The sequence below is a fragment of the Tursiops truncatus genome, chromosome 5 (assembly GCF_011762595.2).
Source record: "Tursiops truncatus isolate mTurTru1 chromosome 5, mTurTru1.mat.Y, whole genome shotgun sequence".
Lineage (NCBI taxonomy): Eukaryota > Metazoa > Chordata > Mammalia > Artiodactyla > Delphinidae > Tursiops > Tursiops truncatus.
Window position 1 is genome coordinate 35847520 of NC_047038.1, and position 26618 is coordinate 35874137.

The window sequence follows — 26618 nt, forward strand, 5'->3', positions numbered from 1 at the left end:
GGGCTGCTCGAAGTGCGCCAGAGACTCAGGGCCGCCGGGCACAGTGTGCCCTGCGAGCAGGTACGCACTGCACTCACTCTCTGTGCTTGCAGAGGCAGACACACTCCACCAACATTTTCCCACATTAAAGCTGCTCAACTTTTAGTCCGTAGAGGGAACACTTACAGGGCAGACACTGCGAAGCCCCAGACAAAAGACAGATTGCGTCTGTTGTGCAAACACACACGCACAATTTATTTTTTCCTGGGTCAGTAGAGCCGTCCTGGCTGTCCCATCTGCAGGACCCCAGGATCTTCCACTCTTCCTCCACTGAGGGAAATACACCTTTGGAAGCTGACTCCTGTGTGTCCAGGATGCGTCCTGGGGTTCCGTCGGTGCGGGGGTGGGCACTGCTTTATGCTGTAGAGTTGGAAAGGGAAAGCAGACAGTTTACCGCCAGGAGAAAGCTATGGAGCCCAAGGGCTCCTTCAGATGAAGCACGATCCATGCTTGCTCTGCTCATCTCAGACATGCCTGCAGAGACAACTGTGCACTGGTCCCGGACAGAGAACTCGGACAGGGTCCTGGAGAAGGGGGTCTGAGAGGAGGGCCCACCTGGTGCTCCACTGGACACAACTCAGGCTTAGGCAGGATGGCTGGGTCACATCATCAGCCCCAATTTATTCCCCAGTGTCACCGTCTGAGACTTGGAGCTCTCTGAGGTCATAAAATGTCTCCTGGAATTTCTGGCTTCCCAGCACCGAGCCCAGGGCTCAGAGGATGTCTCTGGATGGAGTGAACCAAGTGAGTGGGCTGAGGGGAACCACAGGAAACAGAGGGTGGTGGGAGGAGAGAAGGAGCTGAACCCGCAAAACCACTTTCTGGACATTACTTCACACCAGATGCATTGATAAATTTGGAGCCAGTGATCAGTAAATGTTTTCTAAAAGCTGGGTTGCCTTTGCATTATACTGTCCAGGCACCACATCTAATGCTTTCCATCATGCATTCCCTGGGAAGGACACCCACGTGAGAACACGTGGACATCAACCAAACCCCAGAGCATCCTTCGTCTGCTCCCCAGAGCTGCTGCTGTCATGACTGCAGTAAATGGATCCAATTCACAAGAAAAGAAAAAGGCCACAGGGAGGGAGAGAGAGCTGGGGCCCATGGGCTTATCAGCACTGGAGAACACACCTCCTACCTGCTTCCCACATCCAGTAGGAACCTGAGCCTGTGTAATCCTCCTTTCTTAGGAGCGCTCAAGCCTGGCCCGTTGCGGAGCACAGGCTCCGGACGCACAGGCTCAGCGGCCATGGCTCACGGGGCCAGCCGCTCCGCGGCATGTGGGATCTTCCCGGACCGGGGCACGAACCCGTGTCCCCTGCAGCGGCAGGCGGATGCTCAACCACTGCGCCACCAGGGAAGCCCCACTTACACTATGTAAGGATAAAAATTCACATGGAATCTGGCCAGGGCAAATGCTCTCAAGTGAGGATGGTGAGGAGAGGGTACGGGAGGGAAAGAGGCCAAGTCTCCAAATTTCCAAAGCAGCAGGACCTGCTCCATCCGCCTCACTGCCAGGGCCCTTGGCCTTGAGGCGTCGCTATTAATAGAGCAGGGATGCTCCACCCTGTGCCCAGATGTGATGTGTTCTGGAGTCACTGCTTCACCGTGATGTGAGACCCCAAGTGTCCCACCCAGCGTGAATCAGCAGGGGACTGGGGCGCTGTCCCATTCGTAGCAAACAGACAAGCTGTCAGTGAACAAATCCGTCTGAGTCTCGCCTGCACAGGGCTGGTGGCCAGCCAGTAATGCACCAGTGAGGATACGCCAGGTCTGAGAGTACTGACATCTGCCAGACTGATTGGTAAACAGCCACTGCCCAGGAGCTGCCCGATCCAGCAGCCAAGGGGGTTAAGGCCTGGTCCAGCAGGGGCCCCAGGGACCCTGCTCTCAGCTCACGGCCAGCCATGTCTCAAGAAATTCCTGTTGTTAATGATTTTGGACACTACCCCATTCATAAACAGATAGAAGACGGCTGGAAGGAAGGAGATGCAGGAAGAGGCGAACAGTAAAAGCTTCTAGGGAGGGCAGGGAAGGGATCCGGCAGGGGAGTGGGGAGTGAAGGGGAATGGTCACGTTTTATGTTTCTCCAAAAGGTCACATTTAAATATTTTACAATGAAATGGTATTCATGATTTTTTTCTTCAAAGAGGAGTGTTTGCACCAGGCCTGCACAGGACACAGCCACGTATGTGCTCTATGCCCTCCCTCACCTCCTTGGTGCCAGGGTGCGGGGCTCCCTGCCTGCTGTGCCTCTGGCCCCTTCTTTGCCTCAGGAGTTTGGGACTGTCCTCTTCGGTCCTTCCTCTTTCAAGTCCTTCTAGAAGCCCACCTCCCATAGATAGAGAACTGCCTCCCAACTGAGTGCCCATAGCATCTTGTCCATGGAGGGAAGCTCTCCGCTGGGACACTGCACGCCGACAGTCTAGTGACTCAGGATCTGTCCACCTGATTAGAGCTTGAGGCCAGGGGCTTCTCCACCTCTTCATCCCCTGGCAGTGCCCAGCTCAGGGCCTGGCACCCAGTGGGTGCTGGATTTAGGATCACAGTATCATCGTTCATCTCCGTACATCCCCCAGCACCCAGCAGCAAACCTGGACGCACTGGCCATGTGGGAAGCATGCTGAGTAAAGATGTGGGGGACGCAGGCATGAATAAATGAATGGACAGGAACCTCTGGGCCTCGGTTTTATAGACCAGCGAGGACCTGGAGGGAGCATGCATGTGGCCTGGGGAGAGGGGGAAAGGGACTGCCCCGGACGGCTGGCTCACTCGTGTCTATTACTCGCAGGCCGAAGTGGGACAGCATCAGGACCATGTTCAGGTTCTCAAACTCCTTCTCCAGGACGACCCCGTAGGTCTTCAGGCCGGCCAGCTCCACCTCCAGCCTCTGCCGCCGGTTCTAAAAGAACAGCAAAGGGTTCAGGCAGCTAGCTCCAAGACTTTCCAAGGGAATGAATGAAAGAATGAATGAATGAACAAACGAACAAGTGACTAAATAAGTATATAAATATGTATATAAGTAAATGAACAAATAAATAATTAAAAGTAAATAAGTAAATAGGCCCCAAGTAGATAAATAATCAAATAAATAAACAATTAAACAAAGAGGGTCTTGAAGCTGCTCTCAGAATCCATGAACACAGTCAATCTCCCTTCCCCACACCTCCAGTAAGTAAAAGAGCTACCCCACTGACACAGCCTCCACTTGTCAAAAATCCTATTACTTCGTGCTGGACCCTTTATATCACTCAGTATCTCACCCTCCTGCTGAGGATGCGTCCCCGCCTGGGAAGCGAGGTTCCGGGGTGTCAGTGGCCTGCCCCAGCCCCATGACCACGAACGGGAGCCCAGACCCACAGCTGGGCCTGATTTCTGAGCCAGCCCTTCTCATGCTGCCATCTACAGGGCCCTGGGGGCCAGGATGACATGGGGCAGCCCCAGGGCAAGGGCTGTGTGTGCAGTGGGTGAGTTCCCACCCTGGAGAAGGTTTGACTGTGTGTCCCGCCCTCGGCCCCTCCCAGCATCCCTGGCAGGCAGGCGTGGTGGTCCTCCTCTAAGATGTGAGCTGGGAGTTCAGTGAGATGCCTTGCTAAGGAGGTCCCGGACAGTAAGGGACACCCCTCCCCACCCCGGCACACACTCTCCCTGCCGCCCAGGCTGCTAAGCGAGGAGCCCTGGCAGGGCTGATTTCCAGGGACCTATGTCAGGGGGGTCATTGCACGATGGCTTCAGATAACTGGGGTATTTCCTTTTTTTTTTTTTACACATTCACTGTTCTTCAAAATTCTGTAACAAAACTACACTCAAAGGAAACAGGAATTGCAGTGGAACTTTGTGGTGCACAGAAGTGTGGGATGAAGGATCTGCTGGAGGCATTGGAGGGGACAGCCCCAGAGGGCGATGCCATGACGCCCACTGGTACCCTGCCAGGTGGATCAGTTCATGTCATCACTCACAACCACCCCATGGGGCGGACCTACTGTTCCCCCCAGTGGTGCATGGAGAGACTGATAACCGGGGAGGTGAAGAAATGAAGCGGGGAGCTCGGGGCACACAGCTGGGGGAAGAGCCTGGATTCCAACCCCGAGAGCCTGTGCTTGGGACCACAGCAGATGCCACGTCCTTTCTGGACCTCTTTAAGGCTTGTGCTTTTTAAGTAAGCACCAGACTCCTAGGAATCCCTCCCCAGGGAGCTCAAGGATGAGTGTAAACACTGACAAGAGTGTTCACAGTGTTATTATAATATAATGATTGGATGTAGCCAAAATGTCCACCAACTGGGAAACGGGAATCCATTATGGTTCATCCACATAATGACATATTTTGCAGTCATGAGAGGCAATTCTTACAAGGACATCGGAGGAGATGTGAAAAGGCTTACTTACTATGGAATGAAATGGCAACCGTAGGAATCAAACTGTGTGGGTTTTATTCCAATTTTTCCTTTGTCTCTGTCTCTCTTCCTACCTACCTACCTATCTCTACCTATTTAGATAAATACAGAGATACATAAATATATAGATAATATACAAATATATCTATGTAAACAGATTTAGGTATTTGTGGAAAACAAGACTAGAAGATGCTGCACAAATGTTAATGATGCTTCTCTAATGATTGGATTTCATTTTTCTGAAAAATTTCAAAATGTCTTCTGAAATTTCAAAATTTTCTTCCAGGAATATAACTTAATTTTGTATTCAGAATAAAATAACACATTTAAAAATTGAGACTTTTTGCACGGTTTCACCACATCTTCTCTTTGCTTTCATCAAAACAGGTACCACCCATCAATGCATAAATGTGCACACACTTGCCAACTGAAAATTATTCCCAATCCACACCAGGCAACCCTCCTTGTGGTATGTGGTCCAGACCTCCTCTCATGGAACAGGATGTGAGCAAGGACGCTCGTCACACCCTAAGCTGTGGTCACGGAAGCTGGTGCAAACCGGGGCCCCCAACGGGGGAGTGGGCCAGGGACATGCAGTGGGTAGAGAAGCAACAGGCCAGATGCCACGGGGCAGCGTGGATGAACACGGAGCCTTGAGTGAAGCAAGCACGCAGCACAGGAAGGCTCACAGCACAATTTCTCTACGTCGGAAACACGAACACTCTGTATTTTACAAGAATGTATAACAAGTATGCTCTAGCAGGAATGGTGGGGAGGCGAGTGGCACCTTGGTTTGTGATGCGTTATTTCAATCGGGCCACATGGTCTTCTTCCCCTGCCTCCCGACCCCACCAGGTAGGGCCCTGAGCTGAGCAATGGGGCTACAGAGATGGGACTGGGCACTTCCCTCCCGAGAGCCTCACCTGAAACTCCAGCAGCTGACTCTGCAGGGCCTCCTGCTCTACTTGAGCTCTTTCTAAAGTCTTCCTCAGCTCTCTGAGCTCAAATTCTTTGACTGGGAGGAAAGGGGAGAGAAGGCTGCCTTTATCTGTTCTTTCCATCAAAAACCTCCCCTTCTCTTTGAACCGCACCTCACACAGGCAACAGCTGGGACCCTGACATGTACAGGGCATCCTCAAAACCCTTTTTAATATTGCCTATTTCATTCTCTGATAATATAAAGGACACCTATCCATTGAGGGAAATAAGAAAGGAATAAAGAAAGGAATAAAGAAAAACAGCACCTTCCTCTTGCCTGCCAGAGGTAACCACTGTTAACATTTGCACAGATTCACATATGCATAATTTTATAAATATAGTTGAGATCGTAGGGAAGTTATGAAGAACATGGGTCTTGGAACCCATCCCATCTCAGCTCACTATCTATACAATCATGGGTAAGTTACTTAACCTCTCCGTGCTGCACTTTTCTCATCTTTAAAAGGAGGGGATACTATAACCGACCTCACAATTAAAAGGTAATTTGTATAAACTTCTTAGACCTGTGCCTGGCTTACCGGAAGCCCTCGGTTATTTCCCATCTGACTATTATCTTTACTTATTGTTATTCTCGTAGTTGCAACCTTTCCTTTTTTTTTTGTTTTTTTGTTCCACTTAATATTATAACCTATTATGTAGGTTGCTCTTACTAGGATTATAAAACCCTCGGCCACCAAAGTTACTAGGGAGTTGTAGAACTTGACTACTCACTTTTCAGAAGTTTAAAGATGAACTCTTGCAAGAAACGTAAGTCAAGTGAAGCAAAACTCGTCTCTGGAATCAGGCCTCTGAGTGGAAGTGGATCAGGGCACTCAGCTTCCTCCTCTGAGTCCCCTTTGTTCAAATTCTGACCTACCTCTCCCTCCAGAGGCTCCAGATGCTTCAAGCACTCAGCAGAATCTTTTTCAAATTCCCCTAAAAAGCGAAGAAATCCCGTGTCAAAGGTCAGCCCCTTGAGCATAAGATGAGTGGCTCCTCTGGGTCTGGCCCTCTGTCCAGATATGGGCAAGCCCGTCCCTTCCGAACCCCAGTCCCTGCGCCAGGTCCCCAGATGTACAAGAAGAATGTACTGGGACCAGTGCCAGATGGAGGGCAGCAAGGGAGGCTTCCTGGAAGAGGGGGTCCTTGACTGAGATGGGTATCTTTTTTCCAAACCACTTCATTGAGATCTAAATCACATACCATACAATTTACCCATTAAAAGTATATAATTAAATGGTTTTTAGTATATTCAGATATGTGCAGTCACACCACAATCATTTTTAGAACATATTCATCACCTCCCCAAGAAAACCCCGGTTCCATTTAGCCATCACTCCCCGTCCCCCACCCTCCCTCAGCCTCAGGCAACCACTAACCTGCTTTCTGTCTCTACAGATTTCCCTATTCTGGACATTTCATATACAGGAAATCGTACAATCGGTGGTCCTTTGTGACGGCTTTTAACTTACCATGTTTGTTTTCAAGGTTCATGACATTATAGTACATATCAGTGCCTCACTCCTCTTCAGGCTGAATAATATTCCACTGCACGAATGGACCGTATTTTATCTATTTATCAGTTGATGGATGTTTGGGTTGTTTCCACTTTGGGGCTACTATGAATAATGTTGTCATGTACATTCATAATATTGTGTGAACATATATATTTTGTTCTCTTGGGTACATACCTAGGAGTGGAATTGCTGGGTCATATGGTAACTTTAAATTTTTGAGGAACTGCCAGACTGTTTCCAAAGTGGCTGCAGCATTTGATATTCCCACCAGCAGTGAATCAGGATGTGATTCCTCCATATCCTCCCCAGCACTTGCTATTATTCACCTTTTTGATAGGGTTTTGAAGGATGAATAGGAGTGAGACCCAGTACACAGAGGTGGGAAGGCCATTCCTGTAGAAGGGCAGCTTGATGAAAAGAAATTACAGAGCAGGGAGCTACAGGGAACCATTAGCAGTTTGAGATTCCTGGAAAGTAAGTGGGGAGGTAGGGAGTTGCTTATCCGCTACAGCCCCCAAGCTCATAATAATTACACAGTGGACACCCAGAGTGTGCCAGGCATCACAGGATTAACTAATTTCCTTACGACAGCCCTGTGAGGTCAGTATTATCATTATTCCCAATTTTGCCCTTGAAAAAATGAAGGCAGTGGGCAGAGGGTTCAGCAAAGGTGATAAAGGCAGTAAGTGGCAGAGCAGGGATTCAAACGCAGGTCCTTAATGGTGACAGGGCGCTGCCCACCTAAGATGTCACCAAGGCAGGGATGACTGTTGTTGCCACAGAAAGGAGACATCAAGTATTAAACTACCAGAGCCTCCTATGGAGGCAGAGGGCACCCTAGTGGCTGCCCAGGACCATTCCTGCTCACGGGGATGGGTTCTGTTGCGGTGATGAAAATGTTGTAAACTTAATTGCAGTGGTGGCTGCACATGTCTGTGAATATACTGAAAACTACTCTCCGTGGGTGAGTTTTATGGTGTGCGAATTAGATCCCAATAACACTGTAAAAACAAAGAGCTCTGGGACCTTGCCCCATACCTGCTTCCCACCCTGGTTTTGCTGAGAGGGAGTGGAGAGCTGGGGAGGGGACCGCTCAGGTTCTTCAGGGGCGGTGACAGCAGAAGCAGGTGACTCCTGGGCTCACTCTCATCTCAAGGGGTTGGGGGGATCCCAGGCAACGAGAGCCACATGAGATCCTGCTCCGAAAGGATGAGTGGCTAATGCCCCCTCCCATGAGGACCGAGACTCAGAGACCCAGAGACTCAGATACCGCAGCTGCTCAAAGCCCTGCTTTCCAACAATATCACAGCAATTAAGGCAGACATGGAAACGCTCTTGAGAGCCTGACTGTTAACATAAAACTGGTAGGCGGTTTCGGGAGAAGACGAAGCAAGGTGTGCCCATGTCTGTTTCCCTTTAAATAACTGCAAAGGCCCTCAGAGAGTTACATGGAATCAGAGCCACACGTATCTACAGCCTCATGGTCCCCTAGTACATGATTTTATAGATTTTGAAATGAGCCGTAATCCTCTCCAGCGGGTAATTTACACAGTATAACTCTAGGCATATGGAGTGCACACATTATACTCAATTTCAGGTAATGAGATTCACTTTTACTTTCGTTGCCATTATTCACCTTCAACAAGACATTACTGAAGACACTTTATTTCCTTACAAACCTCAGACAAAGGTGAGCCTCTTGTACATTTGTGCGTTCCCTCATCAAATGTTTATTGCAACTCTACTATGGGCAAGAGATATGTCCTAAACCACATGGCTCCTTCCTTCCAGGAGAGCAGACGTGTATGTGTGTGTGTGTGTGTGTGTGTGTGTGTGTGTGCACGCACGCGCATGCACGCACAGTCATGACTGTGTGAGCGTGTCTTGTGTCTCTGCATGTATGTGCACACACACATGTTGCAGGGTGATGGTGACAGTAGCAGGGGATGATAATTACTAAGCAAAGGGTACATGTCACACCCTCAGGAGCCCCCCACCCCATGTCTGAAACCAGGAAAGACTTCCTGGAGGAGGTGACATCTCAGCTGAACCAGGCCTGCACACGGCTCTGATATCCATCTTCAGAAGAGCCCTGTGAGGCGGGCGATTTCAACCTTACTTTACAGATGAGGTAGTGGAAGCACAGAGAGGTTAAGTAACTGGCCCCAGCCCACTCAGCAAGCACGGTGCTGAGAAGGGGCTGCACTGACCAGAGGCTGGTTACCTGTGAGGTTCTGCAGGTGCTGCTTCCCCAGCAGGTGCTCCCGCTTGTTATGCAGGGAACTGAAGAACTGCCTGCAGGTCCGACAGTACAGGTCATCGTTCTCATCCCCCTGCGGACGGAGACGGTTTCTGGTGAGCAGGGAGGAGGCGGGATCCCCCCTTCTCTGAACATAAAATTAGCTTAAAACGGCAGATGGGCTTCAGCGGGGCCAGGCTGGGTCTTGCTAGTCCTTTTTTCACCTGTGAGATCGCTTGCCGGGTTGAGGCTTTTCTGAGCACAGCTGAGAATTTCAACTCATCCCAAGGCCTCTGTCACCGAGTGAGAGAGAAAGTGTTAGGAATGTGGCAAAGAGGGTACGACAGGGAGGTTTTGAGAATTGGTGGTGTTGTCTGAGTCCACAACCAATTCTGAGTTTTTCATATTTTCAAAGAGTTTGCTTTGAAAACATGAACAAAATGAACTCTGTGACTAAATGACAAAGATGTGTCCTTTTGTCAAAATACATATGTACTAACCTGTAGGTGCTCATATATCCATGGACTATTCTGGAAGATGCACTAGAAACTGGTCAGAGTGGATGCCTTGGGATGCAGGTATGGGGCGGGGGAGTGAGGGACTGGGGCTCTGGGCACAGAACTCCCCTCCCATTGTAAACCTTTGTGCACTGTTTGCATTTATTTTTTTTTTTTTTACCATGCACGTATGTTATTATTATTTTTTGTGTGTGTGGTACGCGGGCCTCTCACTGCTGTGGCCTCTCTCCTCGCGGAGCACAGGCTCCAGACGTGCAGGCTCAGCGGCCATGGCTCACCGGCCCAGCCGCTCCGCCGCACGTGGGATCCTCCCGGACCGGGGCACGAACCCGCGTCCCCTGCATCGGCAGGCAGACTCCCAACCACTGCGCCACCAGGGAAGCCCACGTATGTTATTTTTAAAAGAAAAACAGTTAATTTAAAAAAAACATAGAGCTGTATGTATTTGCTTACATTTAGTTCAGAGACGTAAAAACTCCCCAAGCTCTGACAAGAGATGGTTCCTGTCACAGACTTGAAGTGTCCCCTGCTGCCCCGAGAGCTGGCGGGGAACTGACCATGCTCAGGACACTCTGCCACTCACTCTGCTTCTCAGGGATCCTCTCCCGCATCAGAGGGGCACTCCTTCAGCCCAGAGATGTGCCCCCAACTGGAAGAGTGTCTGTAGGGTTTCTTCCGCACCCTCTGTGAGGCTTGCCTCTGCCTCTCACTAAATGAGCGGCAAGACCGGCTAAGAGAGGCCGGGAGCGAGGAGGCCCCAGGGAGCTCCACAGCGGGAAGATGAGGACTGGCAGAGGGAGGGGGACTCGTCAGGAGGGAGCTTCACGGAGGAGAGAGAGGCCACTGCCGAGAAAGGGCCCCAAATGCTCATCGAGGCCAAGACATCACAGCAAACATCCAAGCTGCACGTACACCTCAACAAAAAATTCCACCCTCTCACTTTTGCTTATAGAAATACGTCATTATTGTACGGGGCTTCCCTGGTGGCGCAGTGGTTGAAAGTCCGCCTGCCGATGCAGGGGACACGGGTTCGTGCCCTGGTCCGGGAAGATCCCACATGCCGCGGAGCGGCTGGGCCCGTGAGCCACGGCCGCTGAGCCTGCGCATCCGGAGCCTGTGCTCCGCAACGGGAGAGGCCACAACAGTGAGAGGTCCGCGTACCGCAAAAAAAAAAAAAGAAAAAAAGAAATATGTCATTATTGTAAAATTAATCGCACATAGCCCAGGGTGGTGGGGCTGAGCCTTTCAGGTTTGGTGACCTTTTGAACAATTATGGGAGGGACCCAAAACTCATTCAGGTAATCCCTAGGACAAATCCTTTCACAACCTGAAGCCAAGACTAGGAACCACTGTCAAGAGAAAATGAATCACAAGGCACCCAAGAAAAAGTGTCCAAGAAAAACAATAGCCAGGAACCATTTATCCTATTTCTCCATTAAAGTGCGAGGTCTTCATCTATGAGAATCAGTGCATGTTTCCCTGCAAGTTCAACTAGAGCAGCTGCACTTTCATTGGGTACCAGGCACTGAGCTACTGGCCCTTGGCCTCTTGGCTTCGTGCCCCTGCATTACCAGGCATTAACAGGGCAGCCCCATAAAGAGTGTGACACACGGTCCCACCTACGCTGGTGGACAGAGATATGAGACATGAAACAATAACAGTGACTAATATATTCAAGCCAGGCATGGACACTGCATGACTCTCTGCTCTTACATCGTTCAGTCATGTTCTGAGCTATATTTTGTTATGAGGAAGGCCAGCCGCAGACTTAAAGGTGTTTGACTAAGGTCACAGAATGGGTGAGGAAGAAAGGCAAGGATCTAAAAAAGCATGGTGCCTGCTGGCATCCCTCCATGGTGGGTGGGGGACATGGTGAGTAGGGAGATGGACGCCAGGTCATGGAAGGCAATGGGGAGCCAGCGCAGGCTCCAGGGAGAGGATGGCTGGGTTGGTGGGAGAGTAGCTGGCTGCGCAGAGCAGACCCCTTCAGGGGGAGGGGCTGCCGGCGGGAACTCCACTCATGTGGCTCCTTTCATAGCGGCTCCAGCCTGGGCCACAGAGGGCTGACCTTTCATGTGGACAATGGACTCAGGAAGTCCTTTGCCCTCTGTCTCAAATCATTTTCGAATGATAAAAGGTGGTGTACTTCAAACAATGTTTAAAGCTATTACAAATGCGTGTTGAAAGTAACAGAAAAGGGGGGGTGTAAAGTGAAAAGTAAAAGGTACCCAGCTCCCACTCCTACTCACTACTACAAGAGCTTCTTGAGTAGCCTTCCAGAACGTTTCAATGTAAACACATCTGCCCCTTAAGAGTCACTTTCAATTGTTCTTCATTTGTTAAATACATACATTTCATCATCAATTAACTTCAAAGGGAAAACACCTACAAATTACACCTTAGCTCAGACCACCTGACAAGCCTGGTCCCCACTGCCCTGTCTTCATCCCCATCCGCATACTGTCTGCTCCAGGCGTCCTGAACTGCTCAGAGCCACACACACACACTGGGCTGCTTCCCATCCCCGGGCCTTTGCAATTCTTGTTTCCCCAGCCTAGAGCTCCCTCTGTGCTTCATTTCCACCTGGCCAGCATTTCCTCTAGGAATTTCCCATCTCTTCTTCACGAGCATCATCTCAGAATCACCTGCCCTGAGACTGACTCGCCCAGAGTCAGGGGCCGCTCTCACCGTGCACGTGTCTCCATCACAGCAGATCCTGGTGCGAAGTGTTGCACGCTTGCCAGTTTCCCCCGAACAGGAGCCGTGAGGCTGTGCTTCACCCACCTCTGCATCCTCAGCCTGGTCTCCCACCTCCCGCTGAGCTGGGCTCAGTACATACTTGTCCAAGGAACACACAAAGAGAGGCCTCCATAAGGGACTGACGTGTGAGCCACACTCCAGCAATGCATGAAATCCTGTGCCCTGATGCTGTGGTTTCCTGCCATAACCAACTACCACGAACTGGATGGCTTAAAACAACAGAGGTTTATTCTCTCATAGTTCCGGAGGCGAGACGTCTGAAATCAGCCTTACTAGACCAAAATTAAGGTGTGAGCAGGGCTTAGGTCCCTCTGGAGGTTCTGGGGAGAATCTGTTCTTGCCTCTTCCAGCCTCTTCTGGTGGCTGATGGCTTCCTTAGCTTGTGGCCGCACACTCCAATCTCTGCCAGTGGTCACACGGCTTCCTCCTCTTCTGTGTCAAGTGTCCCTCTCCCCCCCTCTTGTAGGGACACTTGTGACTGCATAATTCCCCTCCCTCAAGATCTTAACTTAGATCACAACTTCAAAGACCGACCGGTTTTTTGCCATATAAGGTAGCATTCACAGGCCCCAAGGATTAGGACCCAGATATCCTTTGGGAGGGACCATTTCTCAGCCGCCCACACCAAATGAGGGTGATTATTTTAAAACCACATCCCCCTGCCCCCCCAGCGAATACTTACGTCAATTGCTGAGAAGTCAAGGCCCTCGCTCTCAAACTCACATCCTAGTGTACCTGTTCCTGATGGAGAAAAAAACAGCATCATTTTACAAAGCATCTGTCTCAGAAAAGGCCTCAGCCTTATTGCAGAAGCATCAACTCAAGGGTCAGAAGCGCCTTCTGAGGCTGAAAAGATTTATCCTAAGAGGTCTCCATGCTTCCTGCTGGAGGATCAGTGCTTGACTTCAGCTGCTCAATTTCAGTAGAGGTCTGAAAATCCCTTATTATAAACCAAGAGGAAAAACCGGATACCTCTGACCTCAGTTTATAAACACCTGGCCAGGTATGGAATGAAGATGAGAGAGAAACAAGGAAAAACATAAACAATTCATTTTTTACTAGCATGGCAGAATCTAGTGGTATTTTTAAAAACTATTAGAATTATTATATTTTTATATAGTAAACTTTTAAATTTTACTGTGTTTTAAATAAGACAGAAATACATCTTATTTAAAAACCAAGTTCTCTTGGGGCGGCCTTTCTTTGTAACACGCCAGCTTGTCAAGTGATGACAATCTACAAACAATCACAAAAATAAGAAGGCAGCAGAACTCCAGCATGGCTGAAGGATTAAGCATGATGCGGTGTTCTCTGCGAAGTCTGACATAGCATTCTTTTTCTTTTTTCTTTGCGGTATGTGGGCCTCTCACTGTTGTGGCCTCTCCCGCTGCGGAGCACAGCCTCCGGACGCGCAGGCTCAGCGGCCATGGCTCACGGGCCCAGCTGCTCCACGGCATGTGGGATCTTCCGAGACCGGGGCACGAACCCGCGTCCCCTGCATCGGCAGGCGGACTCTCAATCACTGCGCCACCAGGGAAGCCCCTCTGCTTGTTTTTGTAATTAAGTTTTATTGGCATGCAGCCTCACCCATTCATTAACATATTGTCTATGGCTGCTTTCCTGCTACAACCACAGAGTTGAGTGGTTGCGACATAGACTACAGGGTCCACAGAGAGTACAGTATCATCTAGTCCTTTACAGAAGTTTGCAGATACTCTCTCTGGATGAAGCTGTGGCGGAGGGGGGAGGCTCACGCCCCAGTGCAGAGGGTATGAAGCGCGAATTCTTACTGAACTCGCTGTGTGCCAGGCACTGAGCACCAAGCTCCTATGGTTTAACTAGTTTGATCCGCACCAGGCCCTGTGCAGGAGGTCCTATTACAGCCCGACTTCCTCTATGAGGAAACGGAGGCACTAAATGCTTCAGTGATTTGTGCAAGGTGGCAGAGCCAGGATTTGGACCCAGGCATTTGGACCGCTGAGCCCACACCTGACCACTATGGAGGCAGCGCTCAGCCAGGCCCAGGCGGGAGTGAGAAGCGGCAAAGTGGAGAGCTGATGGGCTCTGCCGGGATGCCGGTCAGCCCCCAGCATGGGGAGGGCAGGAAGAACCCTCAGGATGGACAGTGACGGACCCCGCACCACTGGTGAGGACACCCCACGCTGCCCTGAGGCCATGTGCCCCTTGGAGGGGAATGTGCCACGGGTGGGGTGGCAGCCCTGAGTCTGAATGTAAACTGGGCCTCTGGTGGGCACTGCAGTTGATACAGCTTCCAGTGAGGATGGTAAAGACGGTGAATGAGAAGCGACCTCCATGGTGAAGGCAGGGTCAGCAGACAATAAATGGAGTTCGCGTCTCTGCCTTAGGCCTGCACCCCCAGAGGCACACTCTGAGACAAGGATTTTGCTGCAAGTGGGGGTTTTTTTGGACAGTGATCTCGGGAAATGCTGGTAGAGGAGTGGGGAAGTGGGTAGGGAAGGGGAGAAAGCCAGTATGGGGGGCCTTGCTGAGCAGAGGCCACTACAGTCAATAGGGCGCAGTCCCACCAGGAGCCTCGAGGGGGCGCATGGGACACATCTCAGCATGGCGGGTTGCGGGAGTTGGGGTGTTTACATGCCATTCTTGCCATTCCTGTGCCCACTGGTTTAGGGATGCTCAGTGTGTTGATTCCTGATACATCAGGCCTGACTCCAGTTGGGCAATGCCGGGGCCTGCAGTAGGATGCTGTTGGCACGTGGGGACGTGCCACGTAGATGCTATGGGGAAGTGGACCCCCAGCGTAATCAGAGTGTGGTCCCTGCACCAGCAGCCTCGGCAGCGCCAGGGGCGTGTTGGAAATGCAGACCCCAGACCTGCTGGGTCAGAACCTGCATTTTAACAAGACTCCCGGTGATCCAGGGTACTTTCGAGTTTGAGAAGCAGTGAGTTCCATAACTGCGGGTTCCTTTCCTCTTTCTAAGGACTAAAATGTAATCACTGGCCCAGCACTACCTGACCATTCTCTGACGTTCCTGAGAAGGAGGGAATGAGATGCCTCCTCTTTAATCAGGTACAAGATGTGTCTCAACCTGGCCAGAAGAGCCGCAAAGGGAGACCGTGATGCCAGCGGCTTTGTTTGGGGCGTGGCTCTTCCCCCTCCCCCAGCTTTGCAGAGGTATAATTGACACGTTTAAAAATGTATATACTTAAAGTGTTCAAAGAGGATCTACTCAGTGAATTCAATACACAATAGCGAAAGGATAGTCTCTTCAATAAATGATGTTGGGAAAACTGGATAACCACATGCAAAAGAATGAAGTTGAACACTTATTTTACAGCATACACAAAAATGAACTTGAAATGGATTAAAGACTTAAATGTAAGACCTGAAACTGAAAAAACTCCTAGAAGAAAATGTAAGGAAAAAGCTCCTAGACGCCAGTTTTGGCAACAGTGCTTTGGATATGACACCAAAAGCACAGCCACAAAAGCAAAAATAAACAAGTGGGACTACATCAAACTAAAAAGCTTCAGCAGCAGTCAGCAAAATGCAAAGGCAACCTACAAAACGGGAGGAGATACCTGCAAACAGTATATCTGACAAGGGGTTAGTATCCATAATACATAAGGATGTGAATGCTGACCAAGGCTGAGACTAACACAGAGCATTTTTCAAATGTGCCTTCTGCTGTAAAACATCCCATAGCCTCAGGCCTGGGAGGCAGAAGCTGCAGCCCACCCCAGCCAGGCCCCACTCACCGCACAGCGCCTGCACTTTGTGCGCTGCCCGCCTGCGCAGGAAGGCTCGGTAGGCCTTGGAGCTCTGGTAGGCCTGCAGCTCTCGGATGTAGCGCTGCTTGTCTTCAACGGCCTCATACACATACCTCTGGAAGAAGGAGCACAGAGATTCTGAGACTCTCCTAATCTGGGGGAGGGGGGGCGGCTGGAGGTGTCCTCTTGTCCAACTTGCCTCACTCTTTCTAGGATGGTCCCAAGAAGCTATTGCTCATCTTCTACTTGCACACCTGCTGGGATGGGAACCTCACTACCTAACAGCAAGTTCATTGCTTACTTGAATAATGCAGACCACAGAATCCCTTCCAATCAGCTGGAATCTGCCTCCCTGTGGCTTTTACCATTCTGCTAGGTGTGGTCTGATGACTGTAGAGGAGGGTAGCACTCAGCTCCCCTCCCCGCCTTGAGGGACCTTACACTTCTATTCAATTATCACACAAGCAAACATCAGTGCTTAACTCTGTGCAGGGTCCTGGGTGGGGCACTAGTGATAGAGACGAATCAGACCCAGCCCCAAGCTACCCCATCTGCTACTGTTTTCCCTCCATCAGTTAACACCTGTCTCAACCTTCCTCCCCGGGCCAAATCTTACTAATCCTTCATGATCTATCACAGAACATTTACCTCCTTAAGCATCTTTCTCTGATGCCCCCAGGTTGACTCGGGGCACTCCCACACTGGTTTAGGTGCCTCCTGGAGACCCCCTGCCCCTGGCACAGACCTCTGTCCCAGGCACCCCTCACCATGGAATGTATGCGTCCACTTCGGAGGTCCCGACAGCCTAGACTGTGAGTTCCTTGAAGGCAGGGACTTGGATTCATCTCCAGCCACCGAGGCTGGCATCAGCTGGTGTAACCCAGGGACAACTAGTGTGTGTGTGTGTGTGTGTGTGTGTGTGGGGGGGTTATCTAAGGGTAAATTGGGAGCCAGAACCAGAGATGCTTGGTGGAGCCCCGCCTCTCTCCTCCCCCAAGACCTAGCTCCAGCAGACAGCCAGGGCCCCAGTCTGCTCTTAGCCAGAGTCGGGGGGCCTGCCCAGACTGGGACAGCCAGGGCTCTTGCAGTTGTCTGACTGGCTACTGGATCTACTTCCTGAATGGTTGCAAACCTGAGTAGCAAGGAGAGGAATGTTATTAGTTGATACCACGCCCCCAAAGTAGGATTTCTCTGAAACACGGGGTTGGCCAAAAAGTTCGTTCGTGTTCTTCCGTAAGATGATATGGAAAAACCGAAATGAAGTTTTTGGCCAACCCAATAGTTAATTTGAAGCAAGGGTTTTCTACAGCTAAAAAGTTGCAAGTGCAGGGGTTTAAAGAAGCTCATCTCAGAGTCTTGTGTTTAACCCAAAGAAAGGACACTCCGGAGGCAGCAGGCAGTTCTGGGAAAAGTATGGGCTCTGGGGTCCGACATACTTAGAAGGAGTTTGGGAGGGCTTTCGTAGGAAGTGGTGCTGAAGCAGGCGTGTCTGGATCAGTGTGACTGGCATGTGGGGTGGGGTGGTGGCAGAAGTTGACATTGGACATGAATGCCATGATAAAGGCATGACTGTATCCCCTACGTTAGTGTTTCTTCCCCTGTGACCCCAGAACATACTTCCCTAGGAGGCTAACAGGTGCTCTGTGTATAAGGGGTTCCATGGTGGAATTAGTTTGAGAAAGCCTCACAGGAGAGAGGACAGAGATTCTCACACCCCTAGAGTGCTCTGCTCCGTCTCTCCTTCCACATCTCATTCCAGGAGAGCACGGACCTCGCCTGAAATATTTTTAAGTGAGTAAAATTATATTAAAATGCTCCAAAAAAAATTCCTGCAGGGAGAAATAAAGATCTGTTTCACTTGATTTACTCCAGAATTTCCTAAACTTATTGGACCATTTAGCCACGTTTCATGGATTCGCCCTTCCTCCTGACACAGTTTGGGAGATGGTGGACGCCAAAGCCACAGAGACCAGTCATTGCTTTGAAGGGGTGGGGTGAGAGGCACCTCCCACCCACCTTCTGGCAAGTTCCCTCTGGCTCCAGTGTGAAGAGACGGACCAGGAGGGAACAGCCCCTAATCAAGGCTGCAGACAGCTAGGCCCACTCCTCTGCGCATTCCACGCAGAAAAGGACTTACTTGCTTTTTCTCTTGGGGCAGCTGAGCCCACTGAGCGGCCAGCATCTTCGTGATTTCCGTGAAAGGCAGATCTGGGTGCCTGGCCCTCAGGGGGCTCCTCTGCTCATTTAGGAATATCACGTACCTGCACCAGGAACGGAACAAACACAACAGCTCTGAGCTACCGGCTGGAGCGGAGGCCGCGGGGCCTGCTGCAGCTACTTCCACTTTCAGGTTTTCATAAAAATAAACAGTCATGGGTTTGCCCATATTTTTCAATCTAACCAGTGAAATGGAGGTTAATCAAAAAGGGGAAAATATCTGAATGGCTGGCTTATCCAGAGACTGATGGAAGACCTAAGGGGGACCGCCCCCAATGGGAGGGGCATGAAGACTGAGTGGGCAACTCACTCAACCCACCTGAGCCTCAGTTTTCCCCTCTGTGTAATGGATATACACCACCTGCTCATGAGGTTGTTGTGCGGCCCAAATGCTCCAGGTACAGGCCACCCTCCTGATCAGGGATTCGGGTCGAGGGAGAGGGAGAGAGGCTGTGGGCATTGGGGTGAGACAAACCCGTCTTTGGAACAAAAGCCACGTCCCCAGGAATTACAGGAAAACTGAGAAAAGACCTTCACCCTTAGAAATGTGCGGACCCTGAGGATAAAAGAGAAAAGCGCACAAGCTTCCAGAGGAGCAAAGTGACCCTCAGAGCAGTGGGAAGTGACTGGCCTGGGGCCTCTCTTCTGCAGCCTCCGATGGCAGGGGACAAGGGACGGACGGTCTCAGTGCAGTTGGTGGGGGAGGGGGCATTTTGAGCCTTGATGAAGGTTAACTAGCTCCCCTGAGGCCGTGGAGCAAGCCTGAAAGGGAAACCAGACCTGCTGGCCTCACAGCCACCCCCTTTCCCGTCTGTGAGCCAAGCCCAGCTCTCCTTTGAGCATCAGAACCTTATTCTAGCTTAAAGAACTAAGCAACCCTCCCTCACTCCCTGGCGTGTGAGGCCCCGTAACGATCAAGGGCCCTGAAAAACAGACAAAGGCTGAGATGGGATAAGAGGCCATCCAGGCCTGGCACACAGCAGAGGCCACAGGGTGAGCCCAAAATGTTACCTTAACATCAGTCAGGTAATCTCCCCATCTTACCCTGTCCTAGGAGCGCGGGGAACAGGAGGGTCCCTCGGGGGTTTCCTTTTCTTGCCTTTAGGCCAGCCCCCTTTCCTTTTCTGAAAGAGTAATACACAGAGGAAAACCTCAGGATTGTCAACAATGATTTACCATATTCGAATCACAGCCTACAATACGGCAACATACTAAAGTGTCCTCGTCACACTTTACCCACGCGGCTTCTGACCTCCCGGCAGCTCTGCAGCGTAGCAATAATCGTGCCCTGAAGATGAAAGAACCGAGGCTTGGAGGACATTATGGCTGCCCTGGTGTCCCTAGAAGGCGGGGGAGCTGGGGACATTCCCTCCCATGGTGTCACGACTGCATGCGCACATTGGGCACAATCAAGAAGGCAATGTGAGGTTTCTGTAACTCACTTCACAGTGGGTGGGGCCCGGCCTCAGCACTGGGGACAAGGCGTAAACATCTGAGCTTGCCTGGTGCTCAGCCTGGGCTCCCATCTCAGCTCTGCCACTTACCTGTTATGCGGCCTCAGGTAAATTAGTAACATCCCCGTCCCTCCGCTTCCCCACTTGTAAAATGGGGACCACAAAAGTCTGAACCTTGTGGGTTGCAGTGAGGATTAAATGTGGACATATTCATGTATTTCTTAGAACAGAGCCAGGCACCTAGTAAGTGCTCACTAAATGCAGGCTGCCACAATCGAATGCAGACCCCTCCTGTGGCAGCCAGCTCTCGGGAGGGAGACCCAAGCTGCCCCTCCCTCTTCTGTTCACTGCGTTTCTTGGGTCATTACAGTGCCTGTGCCCTTGCTGCCACTGAGGCCCTGTGCCATGTTTGGAGGATAGAGGGCTGACTAAGATGCAGACCTGGCCCTCAAGCAGCCCAGTCTGATGCAGGAGGTCTGATGCATGTAAATAATGGCAACAATTCATTACAGGGATAACAGTTACAGAATGACAGCCTGGACACCCTTCCATTCACGTCTCAGTTTCAAATTTTCCTAAACCAAACACACACACACACACACACACACACACACACGCCACTAATGGTGGAGAGTAATCAAAACGTGGCCTTAAAAACCTCTGTTTCAACTGTTTCAGCTTTCCAGTTTTCAGAACTCCCTCCCAGACATGCCCATTTTGGCCTTTCCAGGGCCGGGAGACAGGCAGTTTGGTCAGTGGCCCAGCAGGCTGGCTGGGTGAGGATCTGGTGCTGCCGCAGCCAGGCCACATGTGCTGGGGACCAAAGGACATAGGAGGTCAGGGCAGCACGTGGCATGGGGACTTGAGGAACAGGAGGGTAGAGCTCGGGCCAGGCAGAGGCAAAGAGCCAGGCTAGTAGCCACGTGTGTTAGAGAGAGACTGCTGCAGAACACCTAGCAAGGTGCTGGGCCTGCTGTAGGTGCATGACACAGGATATGACACTCTCCCTTGTTCACTTCCTTGCTGATCCCTGGAGTCTGAAAGTGAAGGACAAGCCTTTCAGGACCCTGGACAGCTCCCGGGTCCCGCAGTCCGCTCTGATTCCATGCAAGAAAAACTCAAACCGTTTCTACAGTCCGGTTCACTGGGAGCTTTCCAACACACATGTTCCTGAATTTGAGTCTCACATTCCCCACCAGAAGCAAATATTTCAATCACCCCGTGCCACAGGAAGACACTCAGAAAGATGAATGACTTGGCAGCTTCTGTTAGAGCCGTGCCTTCTGAGGGAGACCCCACAGCTGCCTGGAGTCACGTGGGATGTGGATGGGCTCACCCAGCCGTGCATCACAGCTGCCACCTCCTGTCTGCCTGCTCAGTTCCTCTGCCGCAGCACACAGGGGAAGTTGTTTGTTTGTTTTTAATTGGAGGAATCACGTTCATTTATTGATACTTATTGTACTTCTCTATATTCTAGTTTCATAAGTCAAAACTAAAACTAAAAACGCGTATCATTTTCCTGCCATCTTTGGTCCTTTGTTTCAGTTTCTTTATTAAAAGAAAATCCTTCCTGAGTGTTTTCTTCGTTTGCCTGGAAACCATAGTTACGGAGACAAAGGCACTTGGGAAGGCTGCAGGGACACTTTTCTCTGAAGCTTTTTGTTCTCGCTGAATTTCTCACACAAGATTTATACCAAATTGACTCTGCCCTAAATAGAGCCACGTACACAGTGAGCTGATCATTAGCACAAGGTGTTACTACATGGAGAGCATTTCCCACACACTGGAGTACATTAGTTTCAAAGGAAAAGCAGAAGTAGAACATGATTGAGCAAGGAAAGACTGATTACCAAAAAAGCGTAGTCAGCAGGAGAGCAGGCAATCCGTGGACTGGCAAAACTCAAGGGGAAAAGATCCATTTCAATTGGATTCTTGACCAGCACAGAACTCTCATGTTCAGACTGTAACAGACGGTGAATTTTGGATATCTGGTTTTATACACAGAATTTTCTTTTACAAAGAATATGTCCCTTGGGAGTCAGCAGGGTGTAGCAGAAGGTGTGAGGGGCTTGAGTGACAGATATGGGCTCACTCCCTGGCTCTGACACACTGTAAGCCTGAGCCCCCATTACCTCTGCAGCTCCCAACTGTGACACAACAAAAGGCAGCACAGGGGTGGGTTTGTAGAGGGCCAGCACAGTCCCAGCACATAGCAAGGCTCAATGCAGGTATGTTCCTTCTCTCTATTGATAAGGTAAAAAACCTCAAGAACATACCAATGAACAGGATCCTACAAGGCAACTAAGCAGATCTCAAGGAGAAAAATATTTCCGTTTATGCAACTAATCACGTCAATCATTTGGGAACCAGATCAAAGCTCAGATGATGATTATAGTCATGGTTGGGAAAAGGATCTTGGCCCCAGTGGTTTTACAATCAACTCCCCCAGCAAAGTTCAGGTCCTGGTTTATTTTCCCACTTAGCCACACTGTGCATTCCACTCCACTCCTCACCAGCTGCTTTTCCTGCACAGAGAATGAACGGGGGTCATCTCCCAGGTGAGAACTGCTCACCTCACCCCAGAACCTTCACCAGAAACCCTAAGTTTCCTGGAATAGTTAGTTAGGCCCAGGAGCCAAGCTCTTTGAGATCGAATCCTGCTCTGCTATTTACTGTGTGACCCTGGGCAAGTTCCTTGACTTCTCTGTGCCTCACAGGGTTGAGAGGATTTGAAGAGACAATGCCCAGGAGTGCCAGCCTAGAGCTCGGAGCACAGAACACACTAAACACGCGGGTGTTATCACTCATGTCACGATGCCAATGCAGCACGTGAGGCCCTCTGTGCCTGCCCTGGACCGCACTTGCCTTTCGCTCCTCTGTGTCCCGCTCCTTCGGGTCCCCCGGTTCAGCCAGCACAATGTGCTGAGTGGGCTGAGACACCAGGTCCCAGCAGCGTGTCTGGATCACGGAGCTCCCAGGTAGTAGGCTGCCTGTCCCACTTGGAGATGGGAGAAGGAATTCTATGGGCGCTAGAACAAGAAAAGGCACATAAGGTCAGAGACATTGAAATCACCACCACCCCTGGAGTCCATCCAACACTCCAGGCACTCTGTGATATGCCATTTGCGTTTTCAAATGCCCACAAGTGACAGCAAATGCCTAAAACCTGAGCTGGTGGTCATTTCTTCGGGGCACAGATGGTAAGGACAGGGGAGGTGTTACACAGAAACAAGTCACTCCCTGTGAGCAGAGCAACTGAGCTGGCCCTCAGGTCCTGCTCTGTTGGACCTGCCTCACGGACCCTCGCCCAGGGGAGCATCATGGTTAGAAGTGTGGGCTCTGGACTCAGACCGTTGGGGTTCAGCCCCCAGGTCCCAAGAGTCAGCTTCACGCCAGCAGCAACACACTTCACTTGCCGAGACCGTGGCTTCCTCTTCACAATGTTAGAGCAAACTTCAGACCAACTTCATGGAGTTGTTGAAATGCCTGTTCACACCCCAGGTATTTACAGGATGCCTGCGATATGCTGGACACAGCAGACAACAGCGCATAGAACAGACAGATATCCAGTCCCCCCGGAGTTTACATTCTAAGGGTGGGGGATGGTAATTACGGTCCCATTTTACAGATGGGAGAGAGGTGGGAATGGGACAATACATAGCTCAGATCTATTAAATGTATGCACGACCTCCACACACACACACACACACACACACACACACACACACACACACACACACACACACACACACACACACACACCCCTGCTTGTAGATGGAGAAACTGAGGTGCCTGGAAGCAAAGTGATTCCAGAGAGAAGCCTAGAATCACACAGGTGGGAAAAGTCAGGTGAGATCTTGAACCCAGGTCTCCTGGTTGCCAGCCCAGCGGTCTGTCCTCCTCCTCTAACCTGCACCCCCTATGGTTCCTCGTGCGCAGGGGAAGGTAATAACTTTCAAGTGACCATGCTCAAGAGTGACCCCATCAGTAGCCCATTAAGAACTACTTAACAACCACAATGCAGGCCCCCTGCCAAACAGCTCCAGACGCTGACTTGTCTTAGAGTGAGGAAAGACAGGAAGGAATCCACTGACTTCCCTCTCAGCTTCCTAGGAAGGGGAAGTGCGGCAAATAGTGATGACAAAACCCAGCATTCTGGAACTTTCTTTGGCTTGTATCCACATGGCCAAGCCTGGTCCAGGCCTTGTAATCCATCACTAGGACTGTTCTTGTTTTTTTAAATGGTATTTCTGTTTTGAACCATAACTTGTGGGTATGGCTCAGAAATGGGGGGAGGGTACCGAAGGGTGATGGTAAAGGGTAGACAGTGCCCCTCCCTGGTCCTCCAGCACCAAGTCCCCTCCCTGGAGGCTACCGGCTAGGGGCCTCTTCACATGCCCTTCCAGAGCTAGTCTGTTTATTTACAAACACTCCTGTCCCCCACACAACGGCAAACTAGTTGCACTGCACTAAATTTACTCCTTTCATTTACTATGTCTTTGAGTTCTTTCTGCACCAGCCCATTTACAGCCGCTGCATTTTCTGGTGAACGGGCCACAGGGCAGTTAGTGGCCCCTAGTAACAGATGCAGGATACTCCTGGTTTGCACACATAGCTTGCATGCAGTGGGCTCTCTAGAAATCGGGTTGCTGGGTCAAAGGGCATGTGTGTTTGTAATTCAGATGGACCCTGGCTGGCACATACCCCTCCACAGGCTGGACCCACTTCACGCCCACCAGCAGCATAGGACCTGGCTTCCTCCTGAGGATCCCTGCCTCTGGGTCCACAGGGGAAAATCTCACCACCTCCCTCTCTGCCCATACCACTCTATGGCTCCCCCTGACTTCGGCATGGAGTCCAGGCCCCCTAGCCTGGTACTGAAGCTCCAGGAGGCTGGGCCCTAATGACTCATCCAGCTGCACGCTCATCCAACTGATACAACTGACTCCAAAAGGTGGTGATGAAAACGTACAATAAGCAGACCCTTTACGCATATTATCCCGTTTAATCTTCAGCATGACTCTGATTACCATGGCAATATCCACAGATGGAGAAAGAAGTTCAGAGAGGTCAGTGACCTGCCCAAGTGTCCACAGCGGGGCAGGGCAGATGGGACCCCCCACCTTGGGTTGCCTGCTCTTCCCATCTCCCCAGCCATCTCACCAACAAGCAGAAATCGTCTCCCATCTAGTACAGCCCGACTGCTGATGCCCTGAGCCCACTGAGCGCAGCCCCAAATCTCCCCTGCCTTGCCTTCACCCTTTTCCAAGGATCCAGGAACAGCAGGAAGGAACCCATTTGGAGGACAGCTCTCAGTCGATTCATTCATTCAGTGGACAGACATTAGGACCAGTGCCAGGCCGCAGGCAGCGGCTGCAGAAACAGCAGTGGCTGACAATGCAGAGTGTAGGGAGCTCTAGGTCAATACCAAGTCCTAGTTCCTTGGAGGGCAAAAGCCATGGTGATTGCCTAATGCTGAGACTGTGGAACAGTCTATGACTTGCTCAAGCCCTTCAATCCAGAGACAAGTGGTGCCTGCCCTGGGGCACTGGCCTCCCCACTTACTGGACAGTGCAGTGGTCACCCCATGCCTCAGCCAAAACGTCTGGCCTCAGAGCCAGCTCTGCCACCTATTAGGCACATCACCTCTCGTTCCTCAGTCTTCTCAACTGTAAGATGGGACTACTAAGAGGTGGCACGGTTATTACAGTGCCTGGCTCCCAGATAGCAGGCTACAGCCAAGAACTGGTAGTATTCTAACGTCGTCAGAGTCTGCGTTGGAACGTGAGAATACAGTCTTCAGAGTTCAACTTTAGGCTCGAATGCCACCTGCCCGCAGGTGACAGAAACACATCAGCCAGGAGCAAATTACGGGATTTTCACTAAATTATCATACAAGGTCGGGAAACGGGATTTTCTGCATAAAGGGAAGGTTCTGGACAGAGACCTGAATCTTTCCAGCGTCAGTTTCAACATTTGCACGGTAGACGCTGAAGCTCTGACACCCACCGACCTGGACTCGAATCCTGGTTACTCCCCTAACTACCCGAGGGGCTCGTTCAAGTCACCGAAAGCCCTCTGTTTCTCACTGTGGAGCACAGTCCCCGCCCCCAGGTCGCCAGGGCGTTACACGGGACAGGTGAGTACAGGTTCTCTGAGCCGAGCGCGCGGCCCGAGCGCTGCACAACGCAACAGCTCTCCTGACCAGAGTCGCCCCCTGACGCGCAAGCGTCCGCCCCCAGCAGCGACTGGTGACCGTGGCGGCGGGCCGGGATCGCAGGCCGGTTCCGGAGCCAGGGCCGCCCCTGCTTCAGCACTGGCGGCCGCGGACCCGCTCTCGGGCGGGGGGTCTCAGGGACGGGGAAGAGGTCACCAGAGCGGGGACTGGGGCGGCGGGGGAACAGACGGGCACGTGCGCCGAGGGACGCGCGGGGAACGGACCGGCCCGGCGCAGGCCCCAGTCACGTGCCAGGGCCTGGGCACCGCCCCGGGCATTCACACCCGCGCCGCTGGGCTGGGCTGCACCGGGACGCGCGTACCCCGTCCCGGGGACAACCCCCCCCCCCCACTCCCGGGGAGCGGGGCGCGCGCGGCAGAGGGGAGGGGCCGCAAGTCCAGCCACTGACCCGCAGCCTGGCCGCTGTCCCGCTGCATGTCGCCCGCCCGCCGGGGCCACCACCCCGCGCCGGCGGCTCCGGGCTCGGCCCACCCGGTGCGCCAGCCCAGCGCCTGCCGCTCCGCCCC

The 26618-nt window shown here is 51.4% G+C and overlaps 1 protein-coding gene across 3 annotated transcripts; it reads right to left on the reverse strand.

Moving 5' to 3' along the window:
• Nucleotides 1-222: 222 nt before the first annotated feature.
• LOC109548797 (uncharacterized) lies at nucleotides 223-26618 on the reverse strand. 3 transcript variants are annotated; one of them, XM_033857454.2, is made up of 12 exons: nucleotides 26501-26618; nucleotides 22740-22903; nucleotides 19465-19544; nucleotides 18341-18464; nucleotides 16192-16318; nucleotides 13136-13194; nucleotides 9400-9468; nucleotides 9161-9269; nucleotides 6152-6355; nucleotides 5365-5456; nucleotides 2818-2947; nucleotides 223-399 (listed from the first exon to the last, which is right to left on the reverse strand). In XM_033857454.2, exons 1-12 carry the CDS (start codon nucleotides 26526-26528, stop codon nucleotides 395-397), a joined length of 1191 nt encoding a protein of 396 aa, XP_033713345.2. In that variant the 5' UTR covers nucleotides 26529-26618; the 3' UTR covers nucleotides 223-394. The 3 variants fall into 3 exon arrangements, with proteins under 3 accessions (XP_033713345.2, XP_073661133.1, XP_073661134.1); XM_073805032.1 differs by lacking the exon at nucleotides 223-399 and having other exon boundaries at nucleotides 410-2947; XM_073805033.1 differs by lacking the exons at nucleotides 223-399; nucleotides 22740-22903; nucleotides 26501-26618 and adding an exon at nucleotides 21725-21859 and having other exon boundaries at nucleotides 410-2947.